The 18,716-nt window shown below is 31.5% G+C and overlaps 1 protein-coding gene across 4 annotated transcripts in view; it reads right to left on the bottom strand.

Annotated features, from left to right (window-relative positions):
* Positions 1-18,716, bottom strand: part of CADM2 (cell adhesion molecule 2) — a 948,208-nt gene that overhangs the window by 107,043 nt on the left and 822,449 nt on the right. For all 4 annotated transcript variants that reach the window (XM_032477423.1, XM_032477416.1, XM_032477431.1 and 1 more), the window contains one exon: positions 16,624-16,794. In XM_032477423.1, coding sequence (XP_032333314.1) covers positions 16,624-16,794 — 171 coding nt within the window. The remainder of the gene's footprint in view (positions 1-16,623; positions 16,795-18,716) is intronic.

Below are 18,716 nucleotides of genomic sequence, written 5' to 3'. Positions count from 1 at the left end.
CTTTGGACTCAGACTGGAACTAAGTCAGCTCTTCTGGGTCCCTAGCTTGCTGACTCAATTTGCAGATCTTGGAATTTGCACCTTTGTAAAAATCCTGTTGATCCGGTTTCTCTGTAGAACCCTGACAAATGTCGAACCCTTACAAACAATCCCTGAGAAATTTCTTTTACAGGGGGTGACCTCAGGGAGCACTGGGAAGTGAGATAGGAAGGGAAGGAAGTAAATAAAGAGTGTATTATTGATAAGAGACTCAGAAACAGACTCACAGACATAGTAAATAAACATGGTCACCAAGGGGGAAGAGGGTGGAAAGGGATAAATTGGAAGTTTGAGATTTGCAGATACTGACTACTATATATAAAATAGATAAACAGCACTTTTTTTCTGTTCAATATCATGTAGTCACCTATAATGAAAAAGAATATGAAAACGAATATATGTATGTACATGTATGACTGAAACATTATGCTGTACACAGAAATTGACAAATCATTGTAAACTGAATATACTTCAATTAAAAAAATTTTAAAAAAAAAGAGTGTATTATTGAGCAGATTACACCAGGGGCAACTGGGAGTCAGTCCTGCTGTGAAACTCTGAAGACAATGTAGGGAACGCCTCAGGGTTCTCTTAATTGATGGGTGAGGGAGAGGAGTATTGAGGGAATATTGACCAGTGCTCATCTGTGTTTGGTTGAGGATTGCTGAGGGTGGGGGTGCGGGTGTTACTTCCCTGGGCCCCCGTCTACTCAGTGCACAGGAATGGTGTGTGCCAAAAGGGCCAGTCACCCCAGCATCTGCCTCAGTGAGTTAAAATACACAGGAGCAGGCAGGTGTTAGAAGAGAGGAAGACAGGATATAGTCTCATTTCTCTTAGTTCGGCCTGCTTAGTTTAAGTAGTGTATTAGAGAATTTGTATAACAAATGGTCCCAGAAGCATGGTTCAGCATTCCCATTAGATCCAAAATAAAGGATCTGAATTATAAGCAAATGCCAAAGCAGATAACAAGTTTAGCATGCATTTCTATGGAACTTTCAGGAAGATCACCAAATAACCTCAGTTACCAAAATCAAGTCATAGAATACAATACTCTTTTATGGTTTTTGTTTCAAAATTACTCACAATGTTGATTAGTCTCTATTTCTAAGAATTATCTTACACACACATTTTTTAATATTCATCCCCCTTCACTCCCCACCCCCTCCACAGACACACGTATATCTGATTTAACTCCTACATTTCTGGCTACTCTTTCTCATATTCTCTTGGGCTATCTTCTTGTACTTAACCTTTAAATATTGAGATTATCAACAATCTGTTCTCACATAATTCTCTCTAGGTCCTTTCAGCCACTCCCATCTCTTCAGTTTCTATCTACTCATTAATGACTTCCACATTTATATATTAGAGCAGTTCTTTACCAGAAGCTACACTTACGTATATGCAGCACCTATCTGACATGCCCACTTGGATGTTGAAAAGACATGGCACATTCATACATCCAAAATAAACTCAAAGTCTCCAGCCCTTTCCTAACATGTTGTTTTTCCAGCAATTTCAGTTCTACAGACACCACCAGCCTTCGTCCAGTTACTTACACCAGATACCTCCTGTTCTCTTCTCTTTCCTATAACCAATCAAAATTGCCAAGTCTGGTTGACCTATCTTCTAAACAACTGTGAAATCTACTCATTTATCACAACTCCACAACCACTTCTTTTATCTAGTTTACCACAATAGCAAATGGCCTCCCACGTGTCAACTTTTTACATCTCTACATCTTTCTTCTAGAATGAAACAAAACCGTCTTCTCAAACATAAATCTGATGACACCAATATTCTAGTTAAAACTTTATATGGTAAATCATTGCTCTTAGGATTAAAAGCAAAATCATCAGCACAGTCTTTAAGTTCTCTGTGATCACCTCACATATTTACTCTCCTGCTTTCTAATACTCAGTTCCTTCACTGAATTCCAGATAATTATACTTTCTTTCAGGTACTTTAATGAATATTTTTCATCTTGCATTTGTACAAATTACCTGAACTGCTCCATTTTTTTGGGGGGGGGTCCTTCTCTTTTTTAACTTTTAAATCTTAACTCTTATGATGTGCTGAGGACAATCATTCACTACCCTCACATTTGGTCAGATACCTCTGCCATATGTTCTCTTTTTCATTCTTGTATAATTTTTAAAAAGTCATTGTTGTATCCTCAGTGTCTCACATAGTGCTTTATATAAAATCTGTACTTAATGAATAAATTATTAAATAAATAATTGCACTAAATTTTTAATTTATCATTCTATACACTAATTTTAAAATATTCAAAAATGCTTACTTGAAATTTTGTTGGGGCCTGCATGTGTATGGAAAATTAATCTTAAATATTCATGTCACAAATCTTTGATTAGTCTTTACTTTTAGCACATATTTAGTTTAAGTTAATGGCCATTGATGACTCTCTTTCTGGTATAAATTTTCTGCATGAGATAACATTAGAAAACAACCTTCCATGATTATATAAATGGCAGTTTTTTTTTTTTAATTCATATACTAGATAAATAAACTACTTTTCTCTCCTTACATGTTTCTGAAAGGGGAAGCATTCAATTGTGAAGAGATTTATTTAAATAATTAGCCAAAATTCTAGTTTACAGTTTCATGAAAGGTCAGCATTACTCTTTAAACATGCCATGTTAGCAATATACACAAAATTCCATTTTTTCTGTATCACATACTACAGATATGTGATTATGATCCCAAGTGTGACTCTTTCTCAAAGAATTTTTTTTAATAACAGGAAATACTTTGGGCTTTAACAGGTTTTTAACTTAATGATAAAGATCTCTATCATTACTACTCCTATGATATTTTCGTTAGTCACATTATTATATCCATAAGGAAGTTAATCAAGCACTGTTAGTGAATTGGCCATAACATTCTAGAAATAACACCTTTAAATTAGTGGGGAACTCCTATTCTTACTCAGATATCTCAGTGAGCCAAAAACAAGGCAAAATAAAAACTGTCATCTCAAAAACTGAATTAATTTAAAGAATCTTCAATTTTCAGAATTTCTTCAAAAGATTTATTTTAATTGAAAGCCCCATGTAAACATATTTTTCTATATTTCATATATATATATATATATAATTCTGATATGTATATCAGAATAAGCAGGGAATTTTTCAGAAGTGATGCAATGGAGAGTAGATGGTAGGATAATAGTTTTCTAAAATAACCTTTACATTTATGCATTTATTATGCTATTAATCTTTTCACTAACCCAGATATGAATAGGAATCAGAATGTAAATATTGCATAATATAAATCTTTCAATGCATGCCTTTGCCAAGTTACCTATTAAGAATTATAGAAATAGTTTTCTGGTTTATCTTTTTTCTTTTGCTCCTGTCTATATTTAAGTTATGTGTAGATTTTCTTCTTGGTTGTAGTTTTTTATTTCAAAAGGATTGGAAATATTTTTCTGACCAGAGGTTACTTATATAGTAATTCCATGCTTGCTTTGGAAATAATCTCTCTATTTTCTAGTCTAGGTGCGATATGAGTTGCGTTTCATCCTGCTCCAGTTCTTCACAAAACAGAATGACACTTTTTCTTCAGTACTTTGTGGATGTGCATGATATTCTGCTTTAAAATTACTCATATAATATATTGTATTGTACCAATTAATAACAGTAAAAAAAAGGTAGGTTAGTGAAAATGCATTAGCATTACCACAATTAATTTCGATTTGCTTTATCCTATAAGTTAAACTCAGATTTTTATTTTTGCAAACTAATAATTTTCATATTTGTTTTAAACTGTTTTCAAATAATTCAACTCTAACACCCTATTTATTGATCATAAATTTATGTATATAATACAATATTACATGATATGTAACATTTATAATATACAATTTGTTAATATATACACACATGAATGACAGGAAGAAGTAAATGATTAGGTTTAAATGATTTCATGATATAGGATATATACTGTTATTATAAAATGCTGCACTTAATAAAATGTAATTTTTTTAACATGGCTGTTTCATTAACCACATTTTGAGCATTTAGAATCCAAGATCTTAACCTATTTGATTTTATGTTGTCAAATCCTAGTAAAATGCTTGATATAATTGTTCCTTAAATGTTGGATGAATCAATGAATGAGTTGCTTGCTATTTCTCTCAAAATGAAAGCAAATGAAGAAGTTTTGCAGAAGCATATAAAAAATAGGAACATGGTCATTCATTCACAAATAATTTTTCAAGGATGTATTGTACAACTTGGGGAGTATAGCCAATATTCTGTAACAACTGTAAATGGAAAAGCAACCTTTAAAATGCGTAACATTTATTAAAAAATAAAAATTAAATAAATTAAATAATTTTTTAGTACTTACTAATAAAAAAGCAAAAAAAATTTTCCTCTACGTTTTTTGTAGGAAAAATATTATTCTCCAGAATCCATCTTTAAAATTAATAAAATATGAAAAGAAAACATACCTTCTTAAGTATTATTTCTTTTACTTATCTGACAAATTCTAGGACTCATTTACTTAAAAAAATACAATTACTATAAAGAGATAGATACGGGTAAAATGTTGTTTTTTTAAAATAATTGTTCAAATTTTTAAAGCTTTATGAACTTGGGAAGTAAATACACCTCCTGTTCTATTTAAATGACTAAGGATTTGAATCAAAGTAAAGATACTGATCCAGTGGAATTGACTTTCTATATCTTTAACAAAGACTTTAGAAAAGAGCAAAGATCTGTGAGGAAACTACTATTAGACTACCTAATAGACAAACTGAAAGCCCAGCTCTTAAAGTATTTAGTATCAGTAGTTCAACAACACTTATTTATCACTAAGGGCTTTGCAGGTAGGTGAATAAAAGGAAGTTTTAAATCAAGTATTTTACCAATTAAAAAACTCACTTGCTCTGTACTCGAAGAAATGCAACAGGTTATATATAAGTAATATCGAGCCTATTATGTATGATGGCCAAATTGCTAAATAAGAGAAACTATCATAAACTAACATCCAATATTAGTTTACTGTATCATTTCATGTTGTATAATATATTCAGTAAACAAAGATGGTTTTAACTTAAAGTATCAGTAATTTGCATTGCCCATGGAATTATATAGATCTTTCAGTAAAAGGGAAGTGTTATCTTGATAGTTTTATGATTTTACTTGTCCAGAAAAGTTATTTCCTATGAGGACTCCCAAATGATTCATTTAACAAACATTTATATAGTTCCCAAAATATACACGGCACAGTACTATTACCCATTTCTAGCCATTGTTTCACTGTAATTGTAACACTGTAACATTATAGCATTGTACATTTTAACTTTCATACTGTAACACCTAAAGCTCAAGTATTAGTTTTCATAAATGGTGCTACTGAGGACTTAGCATATTTTTAGGAAAGTAAGCTCATTACAGAAGAGATTATTTCTATTTTGTTCACTGGTTTATCCTCAGTCTTAGAATAACTCCTAGACTTTATTTAAATATTTGTTGAATAAATGAATGAGTAATGTTTTTTGGTAATTTCTTTCCCATAATCAGGACCACTAGTGTGTTATAAAGTCAAATTTATTTGTCACAGTTATCTTCCAGTTATCCTAAACATTGATCAAATACTTGGTAAATAATTGTTGGAAATGCTCTACATGCATAGGCTGATTGAAGTCTCATATCGCATACAAGGTAGGTTCTGTTGTTAACTTTCTGTGCAGAATAGGAAACTAAGGCTCAGAGAAATGACTCACTCCCGTTACACAATCATACATCAACCTCGACAGTGTGAATCTCTCCTGATCTACCACACCTCAGCAAGTCTGTGTTTTCTGTTCTCTTTTGAGTACAAGAGGGATTGATGCTTATGGTAATACGTGCTCTATTGGTATTCAGAATCAACTCTTCCTCCATCTGGTTGAATTGGAACAGGGCCCCAGACTTGCTTTGTCTCTACATGATCTGCAAGTTGTAAAACATATCTGACAATGTTACTGAGTTCTATGCATAACCTTTCTGTCTCTGTCTCTCTAACTTTTTTAAAAACTCTCTCACATCTCTCTCTCATGTCTTTTTTTCTTTGACAGATGAAAATACTCTTTGAGTGAAGGTGATTAACAGGTACAAACTTCCAGTGACAAGATTAGTAAGTTCTGGGGATGTAATGTACAACACAGTGACTATAGTTAACAATACTGTAGTGTATATTTAAAAGTTGTTTGGAGAGTAGATCTTAAAAGTTCTTCTTGCAAGGAAAAAATCTGTAATTATGTGCAGTGATGGATATTAATTGAACATTATGGTAATCATTCAGCTATATATACATAGGTTGAATAGTTATGTTGTATACCTTAAACTATTACAATGTTATATATCAATTACATATGAATAAAACTGGGGAAATATAAATTTGTATATTACCTTATATATTACAATGTATCTTTCTTATTTACATATTCTTCTTCTTCATGAATAACATTGAAATATCCCCACAGCAAATTTCTGTCAAGGGGAATTTAGCAACTTTTAAGTATTTTGCAGGTGAAGGAGTTGTGATTCTTTGCCTTAATGGCAACTATATTACATGGTTTTCGAACAAAATACTTTATTTAGCACCCTTATAAAAATCTCTTGGTAATTTCATTAATACACAGAAAATTATGCAACAATTCACTTCTGTGAAGCCACTTTAGAGTTTACTCTGGAATAGTTAATGGTTCTCCATTAGCAATAATTTTGTCCCCCCGAGGCCATTTGACAATTTCTGGAGACATTTTTGGCTATTACAGTGCAGGAGATAAGGAGAGGGGATACTATCTAATGGGTAGCTTCTACCCATTAGATAAACATCCTACAATGCACAAGACAGTCCCTCCACAACAAAGAATTATGTGGACCCAAAATATTAATGGTGTCCTCCTCTAAGATATTTATATTGACTCACTTCATTATCTATATATCTCTTCCTTGTTACTGGAATTGGGAAGTACTAGAGAACTGTGAAACTGAGTGCATTTATATGTGATGCTTGGATATCTGAAATGAAGGAAATGCTGAATACTCTGGCTCAGGCCATTAGGATACTTTCCTGAAATAAAAAGCTGCAAATCAAGCTCGATCTCTACCTCAAGGTCTATCACTTTTTATTGGGAGTAGTGGGTTGATATACACAGAATTAACCAGAACCGTTTCAGCTGCAGCACTACCTGCTATTCATTCTCTCTGTGTAAGACTGACTTCTTCTAAGATGTCTAATTTATTTTTCCTATTTGTAATTTTCCAGTAAAACTCAAACTTTTACTTTCCTTTTAACTCACAACATTCTTTTCATAATGCTCAAAACTATCAGGTACTTTTCTTTCAACTGTCTGACAACTTCTTATAATTCTAGTGAAAACTTACTCTTGTGGCCATCATTTATTTGCTTGACAAATATGTACAAATAATACATATTTATAATAAGTACAAGACACATTACTACTACTATTCAAGTGCTACATATCCACAGTAATTTAGTCCCAATAAGGAAGATAAATCATGCATAGTTCAAAATAATGCAAAGTTCACAACTGAAAGCAACACAGCATTCTGGTGAAACATCATGGGAGTTCTGGAAGAAGAGATTACACATATTTGTCAGAAACCAAGAAAGTTACCTAAACAAGTCGCTACTTAAAACAATTCAAACAATACATAGTATTTAGACTGGCAGAATTTTCTAGAGGGATAAAAGAAAGGAACTTGAGGCAAAGAGCTGAACAAAAGGTTGATGTAGAGAAGAGTGTGGACTATATGAGGCATCTAGAAATACTTCCAAGTGTAGGGTGCATTACCTAAAAATGGGTGCTGAGAGCAGCATTATAGGCGATTATATTTTCAAAGCCTTGAATTTCAGGCCAAAGAATGTGGACATTTTGCTAGAGGCAGTAAGAAGTCATCTTAAGTTTGTGATCAAGTTAGTGTAAGGATCAGAAAGCAGGCTTTAGGAGATACTTGACAATATGTAAAACTGATCAGATCAGGAAGCAATTTAAAGTAAATTATGTCTCTATGATAAAGTAAAGTCACAAGGAAGATCTTATGGAAAAGAAAAAGATGGCAGGAAAAATACACATAATAAATGCATTGATATTTTTGTTTATATTTGAATTCATAAATTTCTATCATTGGGGGCTCCATAGTACATTACTCTAAGCACATTTTCTCTGTATCTCATTTGTTATCTTTACTTACATTTTAGCTTAATATAATTGTTTCTCCAATATTTTATTCCTGTTATTAGAATAATGAAAATATTTAGGGAATAAAGAAATATATAATTTAGGAATTTGTAACAGTTAAAGTAATAAAATAAATAAAATTTTGGAATCTATTGAATGAAACTCTCCTAAACTAATGGTCTGATTTGATACAAACTGCATAGTTTTGATTCAAGATTGTTGATAGAGTTAGTTGTGCTTGGGAGGGAGATAGAACAAATTCAACTAGTTGATGGTTTCAACACTGTGATGGATTACTTAGGAAAAGGCATCAGAAAGGCCAGTTGTCAAATTTCAAAACTAGATAAGACATTTTGACACTTTTGAAAGCCTAGTTTTGAAAAAAAAAGGCTCCATATCATCATTTAAAGGACAAAGCAAAAAATATGAACTCACTGTGTTTTTAAACATTTTTAAGCTGTTTACGTTTTTGACGCTTTTTTAAATGAAGTTTATCAAAAGCAACATTAAATGGATTCCTCATGGGGACACAAAAAGAAACAATAAACAATGGAATAAACACATTTATATCAACTTGTTTTAGCTTTTATAAATCTGTCATGGGATAGCTTAAGCGTTTGATGTTTATTTAACAAACATACAATATTAATACACAATGCACAGGTTAGGTCAAATACAATGACAGCATAAAACTATAAAGCTTAGTGTGGAAGTTGATACTCCATTTCCTGTTTGTTAGCCATTTAGTCAACTATTAGATTTGTTTTTATTTCATACATGATCTAATCTTTAAAATGTCCCCTTAGATATAATTTTGGTAAATATGTGAAAGGCCAAAATCATCATCAATTATCATAATCACCATGACAATACAATAAAAATTGTAATACTAATTCTTAAATTTAGTGGCATATTTGGAAATATATTTAAATTGAGAAAAGTCAAGTGAAAAAAATTATTGCATAGTTAGAGCAGATGGTCTCCATGAAGTTTCTCCTTTACAATGAGAACATTTTTTTGTAGCTTTTATAATGGAAAAAAAATTGTTTTTATTTTCCTAATGTCAACAAATATGTTTGATTTTTGTCAGTGTAAGATATATTATGATATGATATGTATCATATTTCTGGTAACAAATCTTGTTACTTTGGCATTCTATGAATTACTTCACTATTAACTCATTCCTAACTCATCAATTATCCCCAACTATGTTAAAAGGGATGACATAATGACAATGAAAGTATGATGAAATTATACAGTGTTGCTGACCAATATAGTAACAACATGTGGCTATTTAAATGCAAATTGATTAAAATTAAATAAAATTTTAACTGCAGTTCCTTAGTCACAAGACCCACATTTCACATGCTGAGCAGCCACGTCTAGCCAGCTATTGGCTACTATTTTGGGACAGATATAGAACATTTCCATCATCACAGTAAGTTGCTGATGTGGAAGGATTACACAAGGGTGATATAAATCATCACCACTGCCTGATTCCTATTTACTTACAGGGTTGTTCAGGTTATGCATTTTCCTTCATGATTGTGGAAGAGAAGTTTAGAAATAAAAACACCATCATCATAGTTTCATTTGGTTGTTTGTTGGGTGTTTAGTACTCATGATCTCAGCTGAAAATTTAGAATCTTCATTTTCTGCTCATAATGGCAAGAGAAGGACACTGACAGAGAAAGGTATTTCAAAATTATTAGGTCAGACAATAAATGCAAGGAGAAGATAGTAGAAGTCAAGAATCTAGTGAAAATGGTGAAACAGAAGTCTTCACTTAATCTCGATGAATTTTAGCAAATTCAAAAATTGGTAAGTGAACAATTTATAAGGAAACAAGGAAAGACTTCATACACAGTATTCTGCAACATGATTTTGCTAAAAAGAAAATATGACAATATTCTGTCATCTTTGGTGCTTCTTTGTGCAAAAGAATTTATAATTTATAAGCAGAAACATGTTGAAGGTAATTCATGATAAAGACATTAATAATTTTTTAAAATGTAATTGGTGCTTATAAATCTAAAAATGAAATGTTTTGCAATGATAGAAAAAAGGTATTTTTACTCCCTTCAAAAAAAATTATGAACTATCAAGTGCAGGAAGAAAGAGAAGCAGTTAAGAGAGGACACATTAAAGATATATTTGAAGTCTGGACTCAGTACTTAGAATATGGATATATTCCAGGATCTTGCATGGCAGTTGTTGCCCATTTTGGGAATATATATCATCAAACCCAGAAAATATTAAATAGAAATTCAAGTTTGCTATATTTAAATTCTTATTAAAGAGTCTAATAAAGTTGTTTTTTGCTATCCCTTCCCCTTTATTATTACATCTACACATCATTAAAAAAAACCCCAAAACTTAAAACCTAAAAAGAACTAAAAACAAAATGTCTATGGCTACCTGACATTATAAATTGGTAAGAAGTACACAGCATAAAGAGCAAACTCTAAATTATAAACTTTTGTTAATAATAATCTATTAATATTGGCTCATCAGCCGTTAAAAAAAAAAAAGGGCCACAAAAATGCAAAATGTTAATAATAGGAGACATTGTGATGGAGGTGAGATGATGGTGTATATGGGAATTCTGTACTTTCTGATTCATTTTTCTGTTAACTGAAAGCTGCTCTAAAAAATAAAGCATTTTGATTAAAAAAAAAGTCTACTGAACCGAGATTATAAATAGTATAGACAATCTTTGCTGATATATTAAGAGCTAATCTAATAAAGTTTATATATCAATCTATTACAGTAGTGTTCTAATCATCTATTTTTCTCTTAGAAACGTGTGTCTGTATTCATGTGTGTGTGTGTGTGTTATAATTCATTCAGAAAAACAGAACTAGAACAGTCTTGAAAGTATAAGGGACATTAAAAATGCAGTCACTTTGAAAAAAAATCAGTTTTTAAGTATCTTTTACAAATAGATTTATAAAATAGAATTGGTTATTAAATGGAAACTTTAAAATACTAGCTAGTAATAACATGTTTATATTAGGTTTTACTTGCCAAAATTGTTTCATTTTCTTATTCATTTTTTTCTCTATTAAAATAACCTAACATTATCTGCAAAAGATACACTAACATCTCTACTATATATACATTACATCATTTGGGGACTATTTTTGACTCTCTTTATATGAAGTTAATTTGAATGGTTAAAACAATGTTAAGATTTCTAAAAAGTTTTATAAATACATATTTTATGATCAGTTTGATTAGGAAAAGCCATTTGAGACTATATTATGTTATTTTAATCAACGAATCTGTTGTTTTTAAACATTTAGAATCTATTCACAAACATACACTCCTCTTCATTGGACTTTAATAACACAAAAAATGTTAGACCTATTAATAATAGAAACATTACAGTAACATTTGAATCCTTGCATTTAGATCACTTAAAATATTTGTTGATCCAATTACTTCTAATAATTTGATATTGCCAGGGACTAAATAAAATAGTCCTATCATATATAAAAGAAAAAAGAATTAACTCATGATAAAAATGTGCTGGTAATACATTACTATGAGTAATATGATAAACGGTAATAAATAAGTGTATCTTCCCTGAAAAAGTTGAAAAACCTATTGGCATCTCAAATAGAGGCTGTACATTAGGCTACTTTTGTTAATGAAGTTAAATATCTTTTTGCTATGCGGAATAGATCATTTCATGATTCTAGTATGTACACATTTCATGAGGTTTGTGAAATATTTTGGGCTCTATTAAAAATACTTCCAAGGCACCCTCATGCACAAATGTGACATTTGGTGTATCAAAAGAACAGTTTATTTTAATTTTTAAAATTTAACCTAAAGATAGTTTTCATTTCACCTTTCCTGGTTCCTTTTATAGTCTATGCCTCTGGACCATAGAAAATTTGTCACAGACAAGGTAATTAGAAAATCAGCATTTTACACATGGAACACCAGATGTGTGCGGCATGTTATTTTAAAATGCTACTTGTAACATTCACCTTTCTGTCCAACAAACCTATGTAGCCTCAAACATTTAATCAACTGCTTTCTATAACAAATGGAAAAGTAGTGGAAGCATAGTTGACATAACTAACACAGGACAACTTAAAAGACTCTTACCTGGGCTAAAGAGGTGTACAGATTTGTGTAGGGAGGACTAAGTAGATGGAAATAATTATTTTTCAATCAATGGAAAAAGACAAATGCCAAAGCTACACTTAATAAAGAATCTCTGCCTATATTTGAAAATATTTCTGTACCATGTCAGTCTACGGTGGAAATGAAGTTATAAACAAAATAATTAGACGCCTCCAAACCCATCTGTATTGACTCTCTTCTACAATAAGCAGAATTTCATTTTTTAAATCTATTTTATTGAAATAAGTAGACCCAAAGGGAGAACTAATCATGTATATCACATGACCCAGAAAAGTAGCAGATATGTACAGTTGAGAATTCAGTTCCTCTCAGCACAAAGTAATTCTGTTTAAAAGGGCAAAACAGGAAAGGAATCTCTTTAGAAATACATTTTTAAACATAAGGCATTAAGCAGAAAATGGATTAATTGCACTATTTATTTGCATGTTACTTAGAATGGAAATAAAAGCCTCAAGAAGCTAAAGATCAAGACAGTAAATTGACCGTTTAATTCCTTATGTTATTATAGTAATGGGTCCAGGAGATTTTTGGTTATTAAGGTATATATTGCATTTCTTATTTACAGTCATTAACCTGATTGATCTCATTTAAGCACACAATTTCAATATGGCAGCTTCTAGAGTCACTCACTCCCTCCTCTCTTTCATTTACTTTCTTTTTCTTATATGGTGCTTATACTGAATTTGTTTAGTTTGGTCCTCTTCTATGACATATTTAACCATGTATTGTTTCAAAAGTTGATGACATGCATGTGTAAATAATTATTTGTTTTATAGGAAAAGCATGGCACTGTCACACAGTAGAAATACTAAACAAATATTACTGACAGCTTAAGATTTCATGATTCAATGATTATATATAATGTACCTTACAACACACATACACATACAGACTTAAAATTTGGGTTCTTATTTATCCATATTAGCAGTTCAGTGCCACAATGCTAAAATGATTTCTCATAATACTCATTATTCTGAAATATTTTACTAATCTGTCTCTTGTGTTTTCATTTTCAATAACAGCTGATTTTTATGTAATTTTGTCAATGTCACCACAGAAAATGAATGTTCAGTTATTTTCTTCTTTTCTGTATTTTGTTCATAGTTCTATCTGTTAGAGGCGACACACTATTCTTACTGAGAACTAAATAAAATTTGACTCATACAATCTGTTCTAAAATTAAATCAGACAGAAGTTATTGTTTTCAACGTGATCTGTGTAAAAATAAGAAGATGAATTAGAATATCCATCTGTAAAAAAAAAGACTGGCTTTTCCCACTGCTCAGGTGCAAAGTATGCTATTACCTATTACTTGAAATTTGCAAGCATTTGTGGTTCACAGTGAAAAGTGTACATTTTCTTACATTTCAAGTTTAAAGAAACTTTCTTCCATCATAGTGTCATTAAAATTTAAGATTAACATTTTATAAAGAAATGAATGTTGCTGCGATACTTTTTTTTGGCTTAGTCCTTCTAAATTGTGTATCACAGGGTTACAGAGTTAAAACATTTAGCTCTAGAAATGCAACCCCTCCTACTATTTGTTTTCATTATGCTCCTTGGTGCTATGTGTTTAACCCTTAGGTCATTTCTCATCAAACTTGCCTTTTTGCAATAACACAAGGTTTTTATTTCAGGTGTAGTCATAACTTCCCATTACTGTAGGTATATATACTTGCTCTTGTCAGTCACCACATAAAACAATTGTGTCTCTTCTGCTCTGGGGGTCCAAAAAACTAAATGTTCCTCTACTGGGGCCAGTCTTGGTGAATAATCATAATAGAAACATTGTAAAACAAAGTGGAAATCCTAAATTTATATTCCATACATTCAAGACTAGCTATCTTTTCCCTTTTATAATTCTTCTTTCTATTTCCCCCCATTAGCATCCATGAAATTTTTCACATCATACAAATGTGAAACTTATCTGAAACCATCTGCTGCGTCTGGAAACAACCATGAGACTTTTTTTCCTTATTCTTAGGTGTCTATGAAGACCACACTCAATTTGCTCAGTTTGCTTGAATTTTGATGCCAACTGTTATTAACTGTCCCTCTCTACTTTCCAGTCCTCATTCTACCCCTGGGGAATATTCTGCACCCCTAAAGGAACATTCAGCATTATCATCAGTTAGTTTTAATTAACTTCACATATTTGAATGATGGTACGCTAGATGCTATAAAAAATAATTTAAATAGATTTAGTCTCTGCCTTCTAGCCATTTACATATTAAACCACCATAGAATGAGTTGTTGTTTTTAATTGGCCATCAAGTGTAACATTTTTTATGTAAAATTCTGCAAAAATTAAATAATTCAATTGCCTTCCCCCATGAAGTTTGCTTAATAATGCTCAATGAAATATGGTGAACAGCTAAAAATGCCCGATATGTATAATAGTTCCATTCTGGACTTCCAAGGAAGTGAAAATGACTTTGGTAGCTAACAATTGGCATCTTACAGCTAGGCTGAAATAGCTTCAACAAACATAAGCAATTCTCTAGAATCTAAACAATAATCCGATAAAGCTACTCAGTGACTATGGGGTGGAATAAGAAAAGGCAAGTCTATTCCATGACCAGGTCTGAAAGCAGAGACCAAGATATTCAGCGAAACCTCAAAAATTAGCGTGATTAACTACAGCATCTTTATAATAGCAAATCTAGTTCTGCTTTAACATCTGTGCTTTCTGTGGTTGTAAATGGCCTTCCTGCCATGTGCAGACATGGAGAAAAGATGGCCGACTATGAACCAGGGTAAAGGTCCTCACCAGATACTGAATGTGGCTGCTCCCTGGTCTTGAACTTTAGGCCTCCAGGACTGTGAGAAACAAACTTCTGTTGTTTATAAGCCACCCAGTCTATGGTATTTTTGTCACAGCAGCCTGAACCCACTAAGAAAGAAGGCATTTGACATTTATTGTAGGGTTACTGAATGCCATAAACTTGACTTAAGTTGTCTAGTTTGCGCAGAAATTAATTCTCTAGTTTATGAACTAGATAGAGTTTGTTGCCACTGGTAGTGGTGGTACTTTTGACACTTGGAGACCACCTCACTTAGTTTTGTTAATGATGTTCTACTTTCTTCACTTCTGCAACCCCAGTGCCCAAAAGAATGCCTGTTTCATAGCAGGCACTCGATATATTCTTGTTGAATAGATAAATGAAAACAAAATACAATGAGGCATATTAGAGGATCAGTACTTAGGCTTAATTTAATCTTAATTTTAAGATTCAATGCAATTTTATATCACACATATGCATTCTAAATTGAAGCTATAAATTATCACACATAACAAAGCCAAACCAAAAAAACTCTAATATATGAAATATTCAAGTAAAATGATTCAGAATTATAACTCTTTGTGCTCTACTTTTTTTAACTTTACCTTACATATTTCAATTCCACTCATTCTCATTTTGATAGATATTTCTAGATCATCTACTATATCCCAAGGACCTTGCTAACTACAAGTGTCATGATTATAAGTCTACCATTTGCTGGTTGTATGAACTTGGCCAAGTGACTCAACCACTATAAACTTCAGTGTTCTTATCCATAAATCATGACTAAAGAGAGTAGTAACTATTGATCACGTTGTTATGCGGATGTCCTTACGTGAGATACCATGAATTGAGATAATACCAGCAAAGCATTTAGCACTGCCTGTGCTCACTGGAGTCATCCAATTAATGTTCTTAACACTTGTAAACAATAACGATGTTAAGAAAGACAGCATAATAGATATGCCCCTGTCTTCATAAAGATTTAGTATATTTTTTAAGAATAGTAAAAAAAAAATTCTAATTTAAAAAACAGATGGGAAGCCACGTTTCATATAATAAAGTTATGTTTAGAAAGTTCTTTGAGGTTTTATCAGATTCCCACCTCTCTGATTCTGCCAAAATTACTGCTCTTCCTACCAACTAGAATGCATACACATACATCAAGCCAACAATTGAGAGATAATTAGGAGTTTTAACCTTTTGCTATCTCCTTTACTTTTCTTCCTTGTCAAGAATGATACTCTGGCAAAGACTACTTTCCGTTGAATGTGATTAATACTAGTAAGAGTAATTTTACATCATTTTGCTCTAGATTTTGCTGCACATTTGCTGTAACTTCAGGAAATACTGAAATGATTTTAAATGTAGATGAAGGGATCTGCTGCCAAGATAAAGAGTTGAGGAGTAGCATTTACTTACAGTGTATTTCTAGCACCTGCATGGCCACCTGAGGGGTGGCATTGAGAGATTCGTGGTCCACCCTACAGATGACTGCCACGCCATCGTCGCTGCGGTCCACTCGGAAATCCAGGGTGCTGCTGACTGTGAAAGTCTTGCGATTTGCATCCTCTTCTTTTAAATATTTTACATCTGAAAATAAAATATCCATTTAAAAATTCTGTGAAATTCTCTTTTAAAATGTAACAGATCTCATTTACCCGAGACACTGACTAGAAGCGCTTTCTCCCTATCTTTACCCAATTTTGGAAAGCAAATATTTGTTAGTTTAACATTTGATCCATTTCAATTTGAGCAAAGAAAAATAAAACTACTCCAGAAATAAATCTTAAAAGTTAAACACAGAAATTAAATGGCAGGTCATAGAACTTTTATTTCTTTCATGTAAGTTTTTTTTTATACTTCATTTGAAAAATCAGGCCATTTTACAGTATTAGTATCTTTTCATTTGATTTCAGTTATACTTAAAGATAATCTTAATTCTCTGAACCACAAGTACAGTTGGGAAGGGCAAATTCACAACCATCTGGGTATGCCTAAAAGAAAGTATGCTTTTAATATGAACAATGTGAGGTGGACATAATTGCTAAAGAATACCTAAGATGAGAAAGTCATCATCTTTAGTAAAGGAGGACAGTCATCTGAATTTTTAGAGTATTTAAATATATTTAAATATATATACATATATATTTGCACTGAAATTTATACTCAGATAAATGCTCTTCACTTGGCTGAAGAATTCATTTCTGTATGAATGAAGATACTTTCATCCAGATGTGAATTCACTTATCAATATTTGAACTTACTGTGCATGAGTCAGATTCATTGTTAAATGGTGCACTTAGGGATTATTTGTTCTCGGTGGAAAAGAGATTTAATAATATTTTCATTTCATTTGAAATTTCTCAAGTCTAAAGTAGCTGATAAGAAGAGGGCAATTTTAATGAATTAGAAGTTAAAATGATAGGCTAAGGTTAAGATGTCATTTTAACAAGATCTTAAGTATAGCTGAATGTAGTTGACAGAGAAAGCTGTTCCGATTTCTTAGACTTTCATTTCAAATGAACAATGATATTTTTAAGAAAAGAGTTCTTTTGCATAAAATGCATAAATTGTTTGATGCTCTATGTAAAGACCTGACTTTAAAAATAATATTGAATTTTATGTATTTGATGGGTAGACATTTGCATGGCTCATTGAATTTTACTTATTTCCACAGAAGTATGATTTATCCTAGTCACTGGTTTTAAAAATAAAACAAATATTAGTAAAGAATAAAACTAGATAAATGTTCCATGTCTTGTTTTGAAAATGTATGTTTATGACCATATTCACAAATAAGGAAAATAATGATTTAATTAAGACTTTTACAAAAAATGTACATAATTTAGGCACTTTTTGTGAGTAAGAAAAATTTCTAACATTTGGGAAGAAAGAAAAGAGCATAAAATTCCCAACTCTGTCTTTTAACTATAAATTAATCATGCAGGATACAAGGTTTTTCATAAACATTAGTCTTATGAAATATCTTTTTTGTTAACCAAAGTAATTTCTAACATTTTTACATTCAAAAATGAGATTTAATTTCAGTTAAAAAAATATTAGCGTAAAAGATAAAATGATCCTCTTTCAGTCAAAATGTATCAGGATAATACATATGCATTTATAGATCTCAGCTATATTAAAAAATGAGTTCTTTTATTTTTCAATGTCTCATAAATATATACAAAATGTTGCCTCATTTTCATATTTTATATCCTTTCTTATAAATCTATGTCCAATGAGCAATGTTTTCTTGCTCATAGCTCTAAGTAGTGGCAGTATAAGAAAATTTAGATCTCTTACCAAACCGCTTTTATAATTGTTATACTATCTATGATAAATTATTCCAAAATATTGCTTCCAATTTGTTTAATAATAGCTGCATTTTAAGAACTCACATCTGCTTCCTTTAACTGCTTCTTTTACAAAAGTACCATTTAATGTAATATTAATTGGACACATAAAATCTGACAGCAATTGTATATAACATAAAATTTTAATGAGCATCATTC

This window comes from Camelus ferus, chromosome 1 (genome assembly GCF_009834535.1).
Source record: "Camelus ferus isolate YT-003-E chromosome 1, BCGSAC_Cfer_1.0, whole genome shotgun sequence".
Classification (NCBI taxonomy): Eukaryota; Metazoa; Chordata; class Mammalia; order Artiodactyla; family Camelidae; genus Camelus; species Camelus ferus.
This window is presented reverse-complemented; position numbering and strand designations above follow the sequence as displayed.